General features: G+C 45.3%; 1 protein-coding gene across 1 annotated transcript; it reads right to left on the bottom strand.

Moving 5' to 3' along the window:
- Positions 1 to 446: 446 nt before the first annotated feature.
- LOC123486200 (cathepsin K-like) lies at positions 447 to 7,042 on the bottom strand. Its single transcript, XM_045217457.1, has 8 exons — positions 6,928 to 7,042; positions 5,971 to 6,097; positions 5,031 to 5,153; positions 3,738 to 3,890; positions 2,677 to 2,895; positions 1,498 to 1,663; positions 1,246 to 1,354; positions 447 to 1,064 (listed from the first exon to the last, which is right to left on the bottom strand). Exons 2-8 carry the CDS (start codon positions 6,094 to 6,096, stop codon positions 965 to 967), a joined length of 996 nt encoding a protein of 331 aa, XP_045073392.1. The 5' UTR covers position 6,097; positions 6,928 to 7,042; the 3' UTR covers positions 447 to 964.
- Between the last annotated feature and the right edge of the window lie 12,905 nt (positions 7,043 to 19,947).

Raw genomic sequence — 19,947 nt, 5'->3', positions numbered from 1 at the left:
CTCTTTTTTAAACATTGCCAACAGTGTATTCATAAACATTACATTCAATCAACACTACATTAACTATACAAGAGCTTCCATCTGATCTTAAGACTAGATCACAGGAAGTCTGTTGTTTGAGGGGGTGAGTCTGAGGCAGGAAGACGTGTTACTGGTATGAAACTATGTGCCATTTTCACGTGTTTATTCGCTCATTGTCTCTCTATCTCAAGATCTCAAGAAGGCTTCTAATCTGTACTGTATTCATCATCAGATTTAACAGTCAACACAAATTACATGTATAATTCCTTCATATTGTTGTGTATTTATACAATAAGGGACAATGAGTGATTGTTGATTTGAGATACTTAACATAGCTGAAAAACCTCAGGAACCTTAATCTTCCTTTTTCAGTTTGTCTTTCTTTCACTTCTCTTCCCCTCAATGTACAGGCACACACACTCTCATTTCAAATGAATCAACTTTTATTCCATTTAATAGAAATCAATGTTACAATTCAATCATCAGAATTTGGTGTAAAAGTGCTGAACAATAAAATAAAAAGTCAAGATCATCAAAAAACCCACCAGGAGTAATCTTGACCGACACACACTTACATTTACTATGTTTATGCCCTTTTTGCATTGACAGTGAGACAAAACTCCCATTGCGCAGCAATGTTACCTGACCTGACACACTGAATACAACCTATGTAAATTGCTGTGCACTACACACTTTCCTCATCACAATCATAGTTGTTCCACTGTAGATCAGACTCCAATTGAAGTCTGGAAGTTTGATGATATAACAGTAAGACATGAGTAGGGCATTTCAAAGTGCTTGCAAAAGAACTCTGGGATACTCAAACCTCCAGACCATTAGAATGTGCTATTCCAGAAACATAGTGTTATTTTCTATACTGGGTGTAGTCATTGATATGTGGTTTGGCTTCCCTGCTTCCATGGTGCCCTCTGCCGCTTGATGTTCACATGATGGGGTAACTGGCCAGGTTGGCAATGCCACACGCATTCCCTCGGTTACGTGCCATCATGATGTAACCCTGCTTGCCCCAGCTCTCACTCCAGCTGTTAGAGAAGGGGGAGAGAGAGAGAGAGAGAGAGAGAGAGAGAGAGAGAGAGGGGGAGAGAGAGAGAGAGAGAGTGGATAAAGAGGATGAATTGTGATTTTGAAAAAATACATTTCAAGTCAACAGTGTGAAACGTGTTACCTCATGCCATTGAATAAGCCCAGTGCACTGTGACCCACCTGTTCTTGACGATCCAGAATTTTGCGCCCTTGGCAGTTTGTCCATAGCCCACTGCAAGCACGGCGTGGTTGATGTCATCCTTGTTGCAGTTGGGGTCGTAGTACACACCTGAGTAAATGACATTGTAAAGGAATGAGCTTCAACAAGCTTTAAGAGAAGTGCTTTAGAAGTCTACTGGCATGTGTCGTGTTAGACCACTACAAGTGGTTGATTCTTCTATCCATGGTTCTTGGAGGCAGAATGTCACTCACCACTCTGGTAGAACTGGAAGGTGGAGAGGGTGGCATCGATGCCCACAGCCACAGGCCCCACTTTGGCTACAGCCTTGGTCAGTGCCCGCTCGTCTCCCTCAGGGATCTCCTTGAAACCGCGACACTGAGCACCCATGCCAGACGCGTTGTAGGCACACTGCTCATCCTGTAGACAGAGTGATAGATATGGATTGGTTTATTTATGATTCAGATTCAGATTGTTTAATAGTCACATGTACAGGGTTGCAGGTGTGATTGCAGGGTCCAGTGAAAATCTTAGGCTTCGAGCTCCAACATGCAGGACTAAGTGAAATAAAATAATGAAAATGGTAATAAAAAAACAGCAATAGAAATAGCAGCAGGATAAATAATGTCCATAGGGGGAGTAGAAGGTAAGGTAAGTAAGGTAAGTGAGAGTTGAGGGTGTCTGGGGGATGTCCATGGGGAGGAGTAGCGGGGGAATGTCGATCGGGGGAGTAGCAGGTAGCTGACTAGTGGTGGCTATTCAGCAGCTCCTGTACTGCCCGCGTCTGAGTGATTGAAGCGGGGAGAACAGGGCATGACTTGGGTGGCTGGGGTCCCTGATGATCTTCTTGGCCTTCCTGCGACACCTGGTGTTGTAGGTGTCCTGTAGGGCAGGCAGTGTGCACCCAATGGTCCGTTCGGCTGCACGTATCACCCTCTGAAGAGCCTTACGGTCCGCGGCGGTGGAGTTGCCGTACCAGGCTGTGACGCAGCCCGACAGTACGCTCTCGACGGTGCTTCTGTAGAACACTGTGAGGGCCCTCAGGGACAGGACAAACTTCTTCAGCATCCTGAGGTCTTCACTACGGTGTCCGTGTGGTTACACCATTTCAGCTTCTCTGAGATGACCGTATCCACGGCAGACCGTCTCCACGGCAGCCCCTTTGATGGGGATGGGGGCGTGTCCAGCCTGGTTCCTCCTGAAGTCCACAATCAGCTCCTTTGTTTTGCTAACGTTGTTTTGGTTAAAGAGCATGTGATGTGATAGCTCAATCAGAAACTGCAAATGTCATCCAGAACATTCCAACTCACTTGACGTGTGGTAAGAAAACGCTGACTGAAAATGTAATTTCAACAAACTAAAATGGCTGTTTGGCCAACAAACTAAAACGACAGTCACATTCTGTTTCAATGTTAGCCAAACCATGCCCCTACCTGGCCAAGGTATGGGTAAGCCTCGTCTGTGTCGATGCCTCCGTTTTCCTCAACGTATTCGAAGGCGTTGGTCATGTAGCCTCCACCACAGCCATTGTTCTCAGTGACACAGTCCACCAGGTTCTGGGGGCTGAGGTCTATCAGTTTGCCTGTGGTCTTTGCCAGCTGGCCCTCCAGGGCCCCAGCAGAGCTGAAGGCCCAGCAGGAGCCACAGGAGAGCTGAGAAAGAGGGGACATAAAACGTTTCCATTAGGGTCAGAGCTGCCTTCTCCAATTTGTCCATAAGGTGGTGCACTTTGACAGAGAGTCAAAAGCCCTGATTTTAAAAAAAGCTTTCAGAGCGTTTGAGCAAATCGTTTTTTTTCATCTGCCCTTAGAACATCTATAGTTATCTTATTCACCACTAGAGGGTAGACATACTGCACTCACACCTCACTATCTATCACATCCCTCCTGAACCTGACAGCTCTTTGTTGATACCACAGACTATTAGTGCTCATGTAAAGTGACCTAATGTTCATTAGATGAATGGTATAAATCCAGGGCTAATCTCCTAGTATTCCCTGGTAGCAAAGATGTACTCCATATTTCAGTCTGGGTACTTTATGTACCACTTAACTAAATACCATGTTTACATAAATAATAAATAATGCCTTCGTGTCCAATTAGATCATAATGAGTAATTACCTTTCATAATCAAACACATTCTTTACTTGTCTAAGTCAATTAGACAAACCATGGGTTTGTATTGTCCTAGACAGGTTACGTGACTGTGCTGTAACTGTGATCATTTGCTACCTCAAGAAAACAAAGAGGCCTGATTTAACTGACTGAAAGCAAAGAGGAATAGGAAATGAGTTAATTATAACGCAGTGTTTCCCCTAAAAATCTTCAGATGGCACCCTGCCTAGATTGTTGCCCCCTACCTACAACCATTATATTGGCCTCAATTAAGCTTGATTGAACATTTTGGTGCAATACATTTTGGAAATAAGAAATACATCTAGGGGAAACACTGGACTCGAGTAACAGCTCTTTGTTGTTCGCTCCCACCCTCTCACCTGGTTCTTAACTGGGGTCACCATGCCCTTCTTGCGGTAGTCGATGGACCTGGGGAGCTTCTCCACATTGTTGTCAGGGATCCAGGTGTTGCTACGGTCCCTGTTCATGGGCACCTGGAGGCCAGTCAGCTTCTCAACTATCTCCTCTGACGTCTGGGGAGAGGAGTGGGATGAGGATGAGGGAATTATGCATGCATAGCAATAGATTATGAACCATTTGCCATGTTTATAGTCCAAAGGTTATCATATAGATAGATCAATGTCTGATTAAACCCATTGGAGATCATGACATTTAAAAATAAAAAACAGACACATTTTACATAATTTTTCAACTATCTCCTCTGACGTCTGGGAAGAGGCTAGGGATGAGGGAATTATGCATGCATAGCAATAGACTATGAACCATTTACCCACTATAAGTAGGGACAAGTGTTTCCATGTTTATAGTCCAGCAGTTATCATTTAGATAGATCAATGGCTTATTAATCCCATTGGAGATCATGAAATTAAAAAACATTGGGAAAAAAACAGAATCATTGTACATAATTTTAAACCCATTATGCCCTGATACGAGTATGAGTGCTGAAACATGTTAGTTGAGTGCTAGTCTCTGTGAAACTGGAAGAACCATACATCTTTCTTTTATTTACAGCGCATCTCAACATAGAAGTGAAACTGACACTCAGATTAACTGATCTCTGGGTACTCCGATGGATAACAAATGGACAAAGCATTAATGAGTGGCATAGAAGCCAAGCAATAAAAGCCAAGCAGCTTTATATCAGGTTGCTTTTCCCTCCCATTTTAATCTACAGCCGGTTCAAGGAGTTCAAGTCTCATGCTAACACAGTCATCACTCATGACCCAACCTGACATACATGTCACAGCTAGGGGTAGATTTAATGGTCACTAACCTAACAGCCTCCCTTTTAATCAGTAGGCCATTGCGTGAGTAAAAACACAGATGGCTGTGCTCTGCATCAGCTAAAAGCCACTACTCTGTCCTGTGCTTGATCTTGTTTGTGAAATAAAACCATAAATAAAACCTGGGGGACATTCCCTTATTTGAAACACATATCCAAAATGATAAGCTGTGGACAGTAGGGAGACACTGATTAGAAAGGATAACTGAGGACAGCAAACACAAAATAGTTTCCCTTAAACATAACATTCCAGACATATGTTTTCACATGGAGTTACTTAGACCCTTTTTTAAACCCTCCCTTTTTTCGTTGCTTTTTCTCCATGCATGCTAAAAAAAACGCCCATAGAGGATGTGGCTCACTAACTCACCATGTCTCCCAGGTGGTTCATGCCCAGCTCGTACGAGTGAATCCCCAGAGCGGCCTCCTCATTGTGGGCTTCGATCAGACGCATGTTTTTCTCCCAGATGGTTCTACGGATCACCTCCTCACCCTACCATGAAAACATCAACAAAACACAGGTGTCAATCATACAGCTGGCCTTTCATGTGTTCTTTGGTCCCGGTGCTCACAGTCGCTACTGTGCAAATGAACTGGTTCATATAGACACAAAATGGTGGAGGTGAAAGTTAGTAAGGAAAATATTTATTGTCAATTCTTTACAGTGCCTTCGATCACTCATTACAGTGTGTTAGGAATAATGATTCAAAGCTTGGTGTCGTAGGGGAAAAAGTGCTGTTCTGCTGACTGCTGAGGAATGTGCTGAGTGCTGACCACAGATTGTGGGACACACACATCCTGAAGCAGTGAGCTCTTCCATAAGGCCCAAACGTAGTCTTGTAAGGGCAAGTTAGCTATAGCACTGAAATACTTGTGTTCCTAACATCTTGGCTGATAACTCTTTACTGTAAAAACAAGAAGGTTGAAATTCTAAACGGAGGATTAATTCTCATGTTTCCTGCTTTTCTTGCTTGCAAGCTATCATAACAAACCCTTTCAAGGAAGAACAACACATACAGAAGTTTTCCACAATAGTTTGTAAACTGTTGACTTAAAGATAACAGTGTTCTCATACGTCTAAGTGACATTCTATATTATAACTAATTTCATGATGATGAATGGCTTTGATATTCATAAGCATTTTTCACCGTCAAAGCAAATATGAAAAATCATGAGTATTTGTTATCCAAGGTTAAGGTAATCTTTCTGTAATTGCCAACCTTAGAAGCCAGAATTGAAAGAAAAAGCACTGCATAAATGTGAGGAGCAGTTAGCCAGCCAGCCAGAAAGACAAACAGACAGACACTCACTAGGCCATTGTACTCTCTCATGTGGGTGGTCTTCCAGGAGTCCCACTGTGCGTCCAGTGACATCTTGTCCAGGGGATGGGCTAGGACTGAGCCCAAGAGCAGCAGTACACAACCACACAGCAGCATTCTGGGAAAAGACAAAAGGGCTGCTTTAGTCATTGATGTATAATACATATTACATTGATATAGAAAATGAGATAATGGCATTATGCATTATATTTCTAAATTAAAATATTGTGGCAGCACCTAAGAGTCTAGACAAACACAAAGATGGTCACTAATTACAGTATAAATACAAAAATGGGTGTTGACTTTCATACTGACAATGTAACATCAATAAGAGAGCTGAAGTACATTGGGTTTCAGTTCATGTTTTTCTGGTTTCCGGCTCATTATTAAGAGGTATCATAACAAAAGACACAGTATCTCTCTGTTCTATGGGAAATTCCTCTGATCGTTCATAGGGAACTTCATGTTACTGTATGAACCTTTACTGCACAGTAATTATGCTAGGAGCTTATGGTTTACTCAATGTCTACTATTCCCATTGTTTCATGGTGCTACAAATTAATGTAGGCTATACAGGCTACAAAGATTTCATAGTTAACTTGAGAATAGTTTCATTTCTTTGATAAATGTTTGGCTACACCATGACCAAAGTGCATTCTTTGTTGCAAACAGCATATAGTCCTATACACTTAGTCCTTTACGCTCTGCAATGTTTTCCCTTTAAAACAAACGAGGCTTACTCTTAGTCAAAACGCAGTGAATACAAATATTATTTTTAACAACTAATTCGATGTGGTAAATTGTTTTATTGAAACATAAAATCCCAAGTGAAACTGAAAGTTCTAATGAACATAGTTCTACAAAATGACTGCGTGGAAAAAAATGTAGGCATTAAGGCAACATCAAAAGTTTGCAGATTTAAGACATTGAAAAAATGGGGAGTTCTACCTTGGTCGTAGACTTGGAGAGGTGTCGGTTGAATTCCTTTGACCAGTTGTTTCCCTGCGATGAAGTAGGTCACTGTGTGAGCAGTTATATAGTCTGCAGTTTGAGGAAGTGCGACGGGAGCTCGGAGTTTAGGAGGGGGAAAAGTTTAAGCAACGGGGAAATACATCTGGAATCGCTCATCTAAACCAGATGATGTCAGGTTTCAAATTTCAGGAGCGTCTCTAACTTCAGTCCAAATGTTATATATATATATATATATATATATATATATATATATATATATATATATATAATATTGCAATAGGCCTTTATTCATTCTGCACATTGTTATCTCAGTCGCATAGGTTTATAACAAACGTATATAACGATTATTTGAATTAAAAGATGTAGGCTAGCAGCAGCCTCTTACTTTTTATTTAGAAGATTCAGAAAATAAAGAAAATGAATGATTGTGAATATATATTTCTTATTTCAGAATGAGCCTACGTTGGAAATTACATAATGGTGTAATGCAAAAAAAATACTAGAGGTAAAATTGAGGGTATGAGTGGTGAGTGGGGTGGTGTTGTCTGGTGGTGGGGGGGATATGCCATTTGGATAACTTTGGACCTTCACTTTGGATAGTTGAAGCAAAGTGGATTTTTTTCACGTGACTCAAATCAGGGTTAAGTATAATACATTCAAAAGTTTCAAGGAGGCCTATATAGAATATTGCATACTGTCTGTAGCAAATCCCAACAATTCTATGCTATGGTCCCCCCTTGTGCATATGATCACCATTGCTCTGTTTTTGGAGCGGGTACTTCCCTATGTTAGTCAACCCCCTGTGGTCCTGAGCCAATGTGTCAGGGCTGTGTGTATATGAAGACTGTCTCATGATGTTTAGGTACATGCAGTCAGACATGACTCTACATGCTTAAATCACCCCTTAAAAAAGAATGCATCTTGTGACATACACTCAACAATGAGAACAACCCACTAAACAGCATATTGATTACTCACACTTCTTCATGTAAAATAGGGCCCTATTCAACCAAAACTATTCTTCCTGTGCTGAATGAATGCATGTTTGAGTGGATATCCTCATATTTCTGCACCGCAAGAACATGTTCATTGGTCTTATCCGCCAAATCTAGTTACCGTTTTTGATAAGCCATCATCATTATTTCAACATAAAACACTAGATAACAGAATAAATATGTCTCAAAGTAGAAGTTTGATGTTCAAGGTCAAGCCATGTGCAGTCTTGAGTATGAGAGTCATTCATGTGCAAGGGAGCTAGCCTGGCACTCGTCAATGACCATTTGCATTTCTCTGGTATGGACTGGGGCACCAGGAGAATCTGCCCACTGGCCAGCAGAATGAGACTTAAGCTCCTTTAATGACTCTTTCAGGCTCTGTTTGATTGGGCCAGCTACTCTAGATAATGAGATCAGGACTGTCTCCATCGATCAACCAGCAGTCCCACTCTCAGACCGAGAACATGTCATGGTGATGTGGTGATGTGTGTGTGCGTGCATGTGCATGTTGGTGTGTTTGTGGAGTGGGGGGCGTTGGTATTTTACTAGGTATTTTCTGATTTACCATGTTTACGTGACAGTATCAATACTTTAATCAACTGGAATTGAACATATGCCCTGGTAACCTCATATCCTAGTGATAATACCTTTCATTACGCCTTGGAAGAAAACACTTCAGTTGTGGCCTAGAGGGGGCCTCCATCATTCATTGAATCAGATGGCTCATTCCTCACAAAACCCACTGATATTGCCTACTACTTTAATTATTTTTTCATTGTCAAGACTGGAAAACTTAGGCATGCCAGCAACAAACGCTGACACTACACATCCAAGTATATCTGACCAAATTATGAAAGACAATTATTGTCATTTTGAATTCTGTAAAGTAAGTGTGGAAGAGGTGAAAAAATGATGGTTGTCTATCAACAATTACAAGCCACTGGGGTCTGACAACTTGGATGGAAAATTACTGAGGATAATAGCGGACAATATTGCCACTCCTATTTGCCATATCTTCAATTTAAGCCTACTAGAAAGTGTGTGCCCTCAGGCCTGGAGGGAAGCAAAACTCATTCCGCTACCTAAGAATAGTAAAGCCCCCTTTACTGGCTCAAATAGCTGACCAATCAGCCTGTTACCAACCCTTAGTAAACTTTAGGAAAAAATTGTGTTTGACCAGATAAAATGCTATTTTACAGTAAACAAATTGACAACATACTTTCAGCACACTTATAGGGAAGGACATTCAACAAGCACAGCACTTACACAAATGACTGATGATTGGCTGAGAAAAATTGATGATAAAAAGATTGTGGGGGCTGTTTTGTTAGACTTCAGTGCGGCTTTTGACATTATCGATCATAGTCTGCTGCTGGAAAAACGTATGTGTTATGGCTTTACACCCCCTGCTATATGGTGGATAAAGAGTTACCTGTCTAACAGAACACAGAGGGTGTTCTTTAATGGAAGCCTCTCCAACATTATCCAGGTAGAATCAGGATATCCTCAGGGCAGCTGTCTAGGCCCCTTACTTTTTTTCAATCTTTACTAACGACACGCCACTGGCTTTGCGTGTAAGGGTTGGTGTGAGGTGTGACCCAGGTGCGGTGCAGGATATACAGTAGGCAGTAGGCAGAGATGGTGAAACATGTATCTTTACTGGTGGTCCCGAAGCCAGAATACAAAATAACGAAACACGGAGAACACTTCTCAAGTACCTGTTCATAGGTCTCCGATCAGACACTACGTAGTACTGCTGGACATAGAGAAACTAGCAGAGAAAACTTAGCAAGGGAACACAGGGAAGTGAGTTGCATAAATACACAGGTGAACAGGTAGACACAGGTGACACCAATAAGATAATGATTATTCCAGACTGTGGGTGAGGAGGTGCCTAAGGTTGTCGGAGGATGACACCTAGTGGGTCACTCCGGAACTGCGACCCCTCCTGTAACAGTGCCCCCCCCTTTCACCTCGGCGACGGAATGTTGTTATCAGCCTTGGGTCCAGAATGTCCATCCTGGGCACCCAGGACCGCTCCTCTGGTCCATAACCCTCCCAGTCCACCAGAAATTGTAGACCCCTCCCCACCCGCCGGCAGTCCAGGATCCGGTCCACAGTAAAAGCCGGCTGTCCTCCGACGAGGCACAGCGGGGGAACAGGACGAGGAGGGGGATCCAGGGGACAGGTGGCGACGGGCTTGAGGAGGGACACATGGAATGTGGGATGCACCCGCATGGTGGGGGGAAGTTGCAGGCGGTAGGCCACTGGGTTGACTCGCCGGACCACTCTGAATGGCCCGACAAACCGGGGGGACAGCTTCCTGGACGCCACGTGGAGGGGAAGATCCCGGTGGAGAGCCACACACTCTGTCCCGGGTGAAAAACCGGGGCCGGGCGACGCCTGCGGTTGGCCTGATGTTGAGACCTGACCGAGGCTCGCTTAAGCGCCACCTGTACCTGCCTCCAGGTGCGGCGACAGCGACTGATGTGGGACCAACGGGACCGCCACCTCCTCCTCTTGTTTGGGGAATAGGGGGGGGGTTGGTACCTGTATTGGCACTGGAAGGGGGACAGGCCGGTGGACGAGCAGAGAAGGGTGTTGTGGGCGTACTCCGCCCACGGCAGTCGCTGACTCCACGTAGCTGGGTTGCTGGAGGCGTAGCACCTCAGCACCCCCTCCAGATCCTGGTTGACGCGCTCCGTCTGCCCGTTCGACTGGGGATGGAAGCCGGAAGACAAGCTGATGGAGGCGCCGAAGCAAGTGGCGAACACCTTCCAGAACCTGGAGGCGAACTGAGGGCCCCGATCCGACACCACATCTTGGGGAAGGCCGTGGACCCGGAAAACGTGATGCACCCTCGAGAACCGGTCCACAACGACCAGGATGACTGTATCCATCAGAGGGGGGTAGGGCGGAAATGAAATCCAGCGAGATGTGGGACCAGGGGCGCTTGGGGATAGGCAGGGGTCGGAGCAGCCCTGCCGCGGGCTGAAGTGAGCTCTTCATGCGTGCGCACACCGGGCAAGTAGCCACGAAGGCGCGCGTATCCCCCTCAGCAGATGGCCACCAGAACCTCCTACGCAGGAACTCCAATGTCCTGGCGCACCCCGGATGGCTGGTGAGGTCGGACACGTGCGCCCACTGAAGCAGTCGCGAGCGCTCAGCCTTGGGAACGTACATCCTCCCCGATGGACCTCCGCCAAGGCAGCAGCTAATGGGGATCAATAATAAATACAAATACAAACTAAACTGAGGAAGGAATTTTTCATCATTTGAACTTGACTAATCACACAAATGCGAGGTGTCCTCAAAAGGGGGCAGGACATGTCTGGGACATGTCTGCCAATTCGTAGGCAGGTTCTCCACATCTGAGGCTCTAAGCCCATGAAACTGGTCTGCAAGATTCTTGATAAGTTTAGCAAACTCAGACTCCTCATAACATCAGACAATACCTTGTGTGCCTCTGCTCCTCTATTATAGCCTCTCTTTCGCACAGGTACATGTTTGTTTTCTTTTTTGCCAATGTACCTCTTAAGCGTCATTCTGTAAATGTTCTCATCCCTTGCTGCTGCTCGAATGGACTTCTTCCTTTCTCTCACTTCAAGGGGCTAGACCCCTACTTGTTTTACGTTTGTAAACATGGGACATGATGTCTGCTCTGTAACAATAAAAATGCATCTTAAGTTCATATGCATGACACATTGCAAAAATACTATGCATATTATGCATAAAACTGGCTCAACTTGTCCCTGGCCTAATGGCACAATTTAGCCCAAAGAAACCATTTTGACTATATTAGCCCACAAAGCTGAGGACGCGCTTTCATGCTAGGTTTAGGACCTCATATTGTAGTTTATAGAGACCCCAACTGATGTATAAAACAGTCTTAAAACAATCTACATTGGTTTAGAAACAAGCATCATGAAACCTATAACACATTAAATTCATTTGACTTTGTGAAAATCATTTTTTGGGACCTAATTTGCATACCACTTTTTCCATGTGGTATCTTCCTTCACAGATTCCATGAAATTATTACCTCTTCCCAAATTTGGTTATATGATTCATTTTGTGTATGGTTTCCTAGAAACAAGGGGTGGCTCAACTAACCCTTTGGAATGACTTACCCCACTCTCACCTACAGTTCCTTACATTATATGGTCTTTGTGTTACTACAAAGCTTTCCGTTCAGTCCAAAATCCTGGTACCGTTACATTAAACATATTTTATTTCCTGTTTATTTGAATTTTCGTGCAATATTCAGTGAGACATGACTGAAAGCTGTTGGAGGGGAGGCCACATCTGTTTCCTGTTTCTGTGCATACCATTGAGCTCACTACAAAACTGGAAGCAGGTCACCTCCCAGGATCCTCTGCTCTGATCATATGACCGATCCCGTGACTGAGTCATGGGATGGGATCTCCAGTTTGACTAAGCTGGTCTGGTACTATAATAATAATAATACGTAATCTGATTGTGTTGTTCTATAAGAGCAACAACATCATCATAAACAACCATATATACACCATGTTTCTATATATACACACCAAGATCCATAAGACCCCTCCTTTTCCATGTTTTGCAATCTACTGAAAGATGTGTATGCATGGGTTTGAATCCAGATGTGAACTGTGTGCACTTGTCACTGACCAATTCAGATAAATGCATTTAAACTAGAGGGTTTTAAAATATGTTTTAACAACAGATTAAAGTATAGTCTTTATTTCATTCTCGGCAGAGATTGTTTATAAATGGAGAAGCTGGATTTTAATTCCAGTACATTGCTTTTTAAATGTACTGTTTATTATATTCTGTATTCTCTCTCAATGTAATACATCCATGATAAACCAGGAGGGTAGGCAGGATTGTTTGATTTGAATGTCTCGCAAATCTGGAACATCCAAATGTGTTGAAAATAACCACTTGTCCCATTATAGGTGATTGTTCTGTCATCGTTTGAAAGGGTTAGAGAATGAGATTAGATAATGAATAACTGCAGTGTTGTAGATTGTTCATTCAGGTGGATCATGGGGTTATAGGTTCCCACATGGGCCACATGTACCAATAGGCCTACTGTATGTGTTGACTTGAAGTCGCTCTAGATAACAGCATCTGGTGAATTGCTGAGCCTGTCCTGAATCAGTCAATCAGTGTTCAGAGAATTAGCAACACATTGTATTACAACAAAGAGATAGATAATAATAATATAATATGCCATTTAGCAGACGCTTTTATCCAAAGCGACTTAAAGTCATGTGCGCATACATTTTTACGTATGGGTGGTCCCCGGGATCGAACCCACTAACCTGGCGTTACAAGCGCCATACTCTACCAATTGAGCTACAGAGGAAGGGGTTGAATGGAGCTGAAGGTTGGGAATAATAACAACTAATAACAACAAGATAAATAATTTAAAACATACTGTGTCCTTAAAATGTACATAGGTTCAGAACTTTTGTGAAATAAATAGATGGTTGAGGGTAGGATAGGAGTAAAAACAAACAAAATATAATTATTTTAAAATAGACAGTGCCCATAAATTGTATATACTGTAGTATGTATAAGCTGGAAGTAGAAGCCTAAGCGTTGTTGTTCACTAGTTTACTCCAATAAGGGGAGGGGTGGTTGGGTTAGAAAGTAATAAAGTAAAATATATACAGTATATATATATATTTTAAAGTGTATATACAGTACCAGTCAAAAGTTTGGACCCACCTACTCATTCCAGGGTTTTTATTTATTTTTTACTATTTTCTACATTGTAGAATAATAGTGAAGACATCAAAACTATGAAATAACACATATGGACTCACGTAGTAACAAAAAAAGTGTTAAACAATTCAAAATATATTTGAGATGTGAGATTCTTCAAATAGCCACCCTTAGCCTTGATGACAGCTTTGCACACTCTTGGCATTTTCTCAACCAGCTTCACCTGGAATGCTTTTCCAACGCCCTTGAAGGAGTTCCCACATATGCTGAGCACTTGTTGGCTGCTTTTCCTTCACTCTGCCGTCCGACTCATCCCAAACCATCTCAATTGGGTTGAGGTCGGGGGATTGTGGAGGCCAGGTCATCTGATGCAGCACTCCATCACTCTCCTTCTTGGTAAAATGGCCCTTACACCGCCTGGAGGTGTGTTGGGTCATTGTCCTGTTGAAAAACAAATGATAGTCCCACTAAGCCCAAACCAGATGGGATGGCGTATCACTGCAGAATGCTGTGGTAGACATGCTGGTTAAGTCTGCCTTGAATTCTAAATAAATCTCAGACAGTGTCACCAGCAAAGCACCTCCACACCATAACATCTCCTCCATGCTTTACGGTGGGAATTACACATGCGGAGATCATCCGTTCACCCACACCGCATCTCACAAAGACACAGCGGTTGGAACCAAAAATCTCAAATTTGGACTCCAGACCAAAGGACACATTTCCACCGGTCTAATGTCCATTGCTCATGTTTCTTGGCCCAAGCAGGTCTCTTCTTATCATTGGTGTCTTTTAGTAGTGGTTCCTTTGCAGCAATCCGACCATGTCTCCTCTGAACAGTTGATGTTGAGATGTGTCTGTGACTTGAACACCGTGAAGCATATATTTGGGCTGCAATTTCTGAGGTTGGTAACTCTAATGAACTTATCCTCTGCAGCAGAGGTACTGTAACTATGGGTCTTCCATTCCTGTGGCGGTCCTCATGAGAGCCAGTTTCATCAAAGAGCTTGATGGTTTTTGAGACTGTCTGAAGAAACTTTCAAAGTTCTTGAAATGTTCCATATTGACTGACCTTCATGTCTTAAAGTAATGATGAACTGTCGTTTCTCTTTGCTTATTTGAGCTGTTCTTGCCATAATATGGACTTGGTCTTTTACCAAATAGGGCTATCTTCCTTATACCCACTCCTACCTTGTCACAACACAACTGATTGGCTCAAACACATTAAGAAGGAAAGAAATTCCACAAATTAACTTTTAAGAAGGCACACCTGTTAATTGAAATGAATTCCAGGTGACTACCACATGAGGCTGGTTGAGAGAATGCCAAGAGTGTGCAAAGCTGTCATCAAGGCAAAGGGTGGCTATTTTAAGAATCTCAAATAAAAAATATATATTGATTTGTTAAACACTTTTTTGGTTACTACATGATTCCATATGTGTTATTTATTAGTTTTGATGTCTTCACTATTATTCTACAATGTAAATAATAATAAAAATAAAGAAAAACCCTTGAATGAGTAGATGTGTCCAAACTTTTGAATTCAAGGCACACTTAACCAGCATGGCTACCACAGCATTCTGCAGCGATATGCCATCCCATCTGGGTTGGGCTTAGTGGGACTATCATTTGTTTTTCAACAGGACAATGACACCTCCAGGCTGTGTAAGGGCTATTTTACCAAGAAGGAGAGTGATGGAGTGCTACATCAGATGACCTGGCCTCCACAATCCCCCGACCTCAAACCAATTGAGATGGCTTGGGATGAGTCGGACGGCAGAGTGAAGGAAAAGCAGCCAACAGGGGCTCAGCATATGTGGGAACTCCTTCAAGATTGTTGGAAAAGCATTCCAGGTGAAGCTGGTTGAGAGAATGCCAAGAGTGAGCAAAGCTGTCATCAAGGCAAAGGGTGGCTATTTGAAAAATCTCAAATATAAAATACATTTAGATTTGTTTAACACTTTTTTGGTTACTACATGATTCCATATGTGTTAATTCATAGTTTTTTTGTCTTCACTATTATTCTACAATGAAAAAAATAGTAAAAATAAAAGTGTTTCCAAACTTTTGACTGGTACTGTCACGATCGTAGAAAGGAGCAGACCAAAGCGCAGCGTGTTGAGCGAACATCGTAGACTTTATTATTAAAGAAACCACGATAAAAACAATAAACCACGATCATGAAGTCCTCAGTGACACGACTGAAACGGAAACAATAACCCACAAAACAAAGGAGAAAACACACAGAATATATATGGCTCCCAATCAGAGATAACGAGCCGACAGCTGACACTCGTTACCTCCGATTGGGAGTCATTGACGACAACATACAACCACCTGGAAAAACAACCCACAGACCTGCAAACATAGAAATACACCCAACAGAACTACCAACATAGACAAACACCCAAATCCCCAACAAAACAACATACACTCTAGCTCACATACAAAAGTCCTAGAGCCAGAGTGTCACAGTACCCCCCCCTAAAGGTGCGAACTCCGGGCGCACCAGCCCACAGTCTAGGGGAGGGTCTGGGTGGGCGTCTGTCCACGGTGGCGGTTCTGCCCCTGGTCGTGGTCCCCACCCCACCTTAGTCACCAGCTTCCCTAGCCTCCTCCACATTACCCCCCCCCAACTAAACCCCACTGGGTTAAGGGGCGGCCCCGGACTAAGGGGCAGCACCGGACTAATGGGCAGTACCGGACTAAGGAGCAGTACCAGGCTAAGGGGCAGCACCGGACTAAGGGGCAGCACCAGGATAAGGGACAGCACCAGGATAAGGGACAGCACCAGGCTACGGGGCAGTACCGGACTAAGGGGCAGTACCGGACTAAGGGGCAGTACCAGGCTAAATGGCGGATCCTGGCTGGCTGGCTCTGGCGGATCCTGGCTGGACGGCTCTGGCGGATCCTGGCTGGACGGCTCTGGCGGACCCTGGCTGGACGGCTCATGGCTGGCTGACGGATCTGGCTGCTCATGGCTGGCTGACGGATCTGGCTGCTCATGGCTGGCTGACGGATCTGGCCACTCATGGCTGGCGGAAGACTCTGGCTGCTCCTGTCTGGCGGAAGGCTCTGGCTGATCCGGTCTGACGGAAGGCTCTGGCTGATCCTGTCTGGCGGAAGGCTCTGGCTGATCCTGTCTGGCGGAAGGCTCTGGCTGATCCTGTCTGGCGGAAGGCTCTGGCTGATCCTGTCTGGCGGAAGGCTCTGGCTGATCCTGTCTGGCGGAAGGCTCTGGCTGATCCTGTCTGGCGGAAGGCTCTGGCTGATCCTGTCTGGCGGAGAGCTCTAGCGGCTCCCGGTCTGGCGGACGGCTCTGAAGGCTCATGGCAGACGGGCGGCTTTGCAGGCTCAGTACAGACGGGCAGTTCAGACGGCGTTGGGCAGACGGGCAGTTCAGACGGCGTTGGGCAGACGGGCAGTTCAGACGGCGTTGGGCAGACGGGCAGTTCAGGCGCCGTTGGGCAGACGGGCAGTTCAGACGGCGTTGGGCAGACGGGCAGTTCAGACGGCGTTGGGCAGACGGACAGTTCAGGCCCCGTTGGGCAGACGGCAGACTCTGGCCGTCTGAGGCGCACCGTAGGCCTGGTGCGTGGTGCCGGAACTGGAGGTACCGGGCTGAGGACACGCATCTCAGGGCTAGTGCGGGAAGCAGCAACAGGGCATGCTTGGCCCTGGGGACGCACCGTAGGCCTGATGCGTGGTGCCGGAACTGGAGGTACCGGGCTGAGGACACGCATCTCAGGGCTAGTGCGGGGAGTCGGAACAGGGCATGCTGGACCCTGGGGACTCCCATAACGCCTAGTGCGGGGAGCCGGAACAGGGCATGCTGGACCCTGGGGACTCACCTCACGCCTAGTGCGGAGAGCAGGAACAGGCCGGGCGGGGCTGGCGACGCGCACCGTATCCCTGGTGCGAGTGGCCGGAACAGGCCGGGCCGGGCTGGCGAGCGCACCGTATCCCTGGTGCGTGGAGTAGGAACAGGCCGGGCTGGGCTGGCGAAGCGCACCGTCTCCCTGGTGCGTGGAGTAGGAACAGGCCGGGCTGGGCTGGCGAGGCGCACCGTATCCCTGGTGCGTGGAGTAGGAACAGGCCGGGCTGAGCTGGCGACGCGCACCGCATACTTGGTGCGTATGGCAGGAACAGGCCGAACCGGGCTGGCGACGCGCACCTTACACTTAGTGCGAGGGACCGGAACAGGCCGTACCGTACGGGGAACACACACTACTGGCTGCACCTCGGGACTAGGAACGGGCCGGACCGAACTGGTTACACACCCCAGTACCTCACGCCGTGCCTCAACACCTTCCTTCCCTGCTTTACCCAGTAGCCCCCTTGACCTGGTAGCCCACTGAATCCGTCCCTTCTCTGCCTCCGTCAGCCCCCTTAACCTGGCAGCCCTCTGACTCTGCCTTGTGGCAGCCTCCTGCTGCTCCGTCGCCCAAGCCATGTGCCCCCCCCCAAAAAATTTCTTGGGGTTGCCTCTCGTCCTTCCGACGTTGGCTCTGCCGACGCCGTTGCTCCTCTCTCCGTCGCCTCTCCTCTGTTTCGCTCCATGGACGGCGATCCATGCCGTCCAGGATTTCTTCCCACGTCCAGGACCCTTTACCGTCCAACAGTTCCTCCCATGTCCAGACCCTTTGCTCCTGGACGCGCTGCTTGGTCCTTTTTTGGTGGGTTATTCTGTCACGATCGTAGAAAGGAGCAGACCAAAGCGCAGCGTGTTGAGCGAACATCGTAGACTTTATTATTAAAGAAACCACGATAAAAACAATAAACCACGATCATGAAGTCCTCAGTGACACGACTGAAACGGAAACAATAACCCACAAAACAAAGGAGAAAACACACAGAATATATATGGCTCCCAATCAGAGATAACGAGCCGACAGCTGACACTCGTTACCTCCGATTGGGAGTCATTGACGACAACATACAACCACCTGGAAAAACAACCCACAGACCTGCAAACATAGAAATACACCCAACAGAACTACCAACATAGACAAACACCCAAATCCCCAACAAAACAACATACACTCTAGCTCACATACAAAAGTCCTAGAGCCAGAGTGTCACAGGTACTGCATATATTTGCAAAATATATATGGGGGATTGGAAGTGATGCAGACAACTACATTGATGGAAGCTACAATCTATTCGCAATATTAAAGCTGATCTACCCCCTAAGAAAAAAAAAAAAAAAAGACTTGTCCAACCACATTCTGATCTTAGTGTTGGTAGAGCTTAGTATGTACTGAAATACCATCGGTGACATTGGCACAAAATCCATGTGACAGCTGTTAGTTTTGGGGTAACTCTAGTTAAACCGTAAGGCTTGGGATGTAATGTCACTTAGGAGCTTCCTCCATTGGCTTTGCACATGGGGAGGAATGACGCTGGAATGTATAATGACCTTTTTACGGGCTCCTGACCAATTCTGCTATTTTGTGTGTTTTTTTGCACTGATCTTACATTTTGTTGTACATAATGTTTGTGACATCGTTTCTGTCACGCCCTGGCTCTGGGGACTCTGAAATGTTGAGCCAGGGTGTGTAGTTTCTGTGTTATATTTTCTAAGTTGATGTTCTAGATCGTTTAGATCTATGTTGGCCAGGGGGGTTCTCAATCAGAGGCAGCTGTATCTCGTTGTCTCTGATTAGGCAGCCTGTTTGGCACTAGTCGGTGTGGGATCTTGTTCCGTAAAGGTTTGTTTTGTGTAACCTAGGACTTCACGTATCGTTTGTTTGTTGTTTTGTGTCGTGTTAAGTACTTAATAAAATGTACGCTTATCACGCTGCGCCTTGGTCCGTATCTTCCGTTAACGATCGTGACAGTTTCCTAAGACCGAAAATAGCTTCTGGACATCAGAACAACGATAACTAAATTTGATTTGGATGAGGATTTCTACTTCAACGAGTCGGCGGCGCTGGACATACTGCTCACCCTGGATCAGGCCCTAATCCCCGACACTCGGAAGAGAAAGAGACGGCGATATAGAGGCCGACATGTGGGCACCCTGATGAAACTACGGCGGAGAGTAAATAAACCGCCTCTACCCTCTGTTCTAATGGCGAATGTACAATCACTGGAGAACAAACTGGACGAGCTCCGTTCGAGATGATCCTATCAACGGGACATGAAGAACTGTAATATCCTATGCTTCTTGGAGTTGTGGCTGAAGAAGGACATGGATAATATACATCTAGCTGTTTTTCCATGCATCGGCAGGGCAACATTTCAGTGTCGGGTAAGGTCAAAGGGGGTGGTGTGTGTCTCTTTG

The sequence above is a fragment of the Coregonus clupeaformis genome, unplaced genomic scaffold (genome assembly GCF_020615455.1).
Source record: "Coregonus clupeaformis isolate EN_2021a unplaced genomic scaffold, ASM2061545v1 scaf1063, whole genome shotgun sequence".
Classification (NCBI taxonomy): Eukaryota; Metazoa; Chordata; class Actinopteri; order Salmoniformes; family Salmonidae; genus Coregonus; species Coregonus clupeaformis.
This window is presented reverse-complemented; position numbering and strand designations above follow the sequence as displayed.

Bases quoted from the DNA above. Each gene is read 5' to 3' on its own strand.
- LOC123486200 (XM_045217457.1), bottom strand. From the start codon at position 6,096: ATGCTGCTGTGTGGTTGTGTACTGCTGCTCTTGGGCTCAGTCCTAGCC. The intron at 5,154-5,970 runs GTGAGTGTCTGT...TTTTCATGGTAG, and splicing joins TGAGAGAGTACAATGGCCTA to GGTGAGGAGGTGATCCGTAG. The intron at 2,896-3,737 runs GTGAGAGGGTGG...CCTCTTTCTCAG, and splicing joins TGACCCCAGTTAAGAACCAG to CTCTCCTGTGGCTCCTGCTG.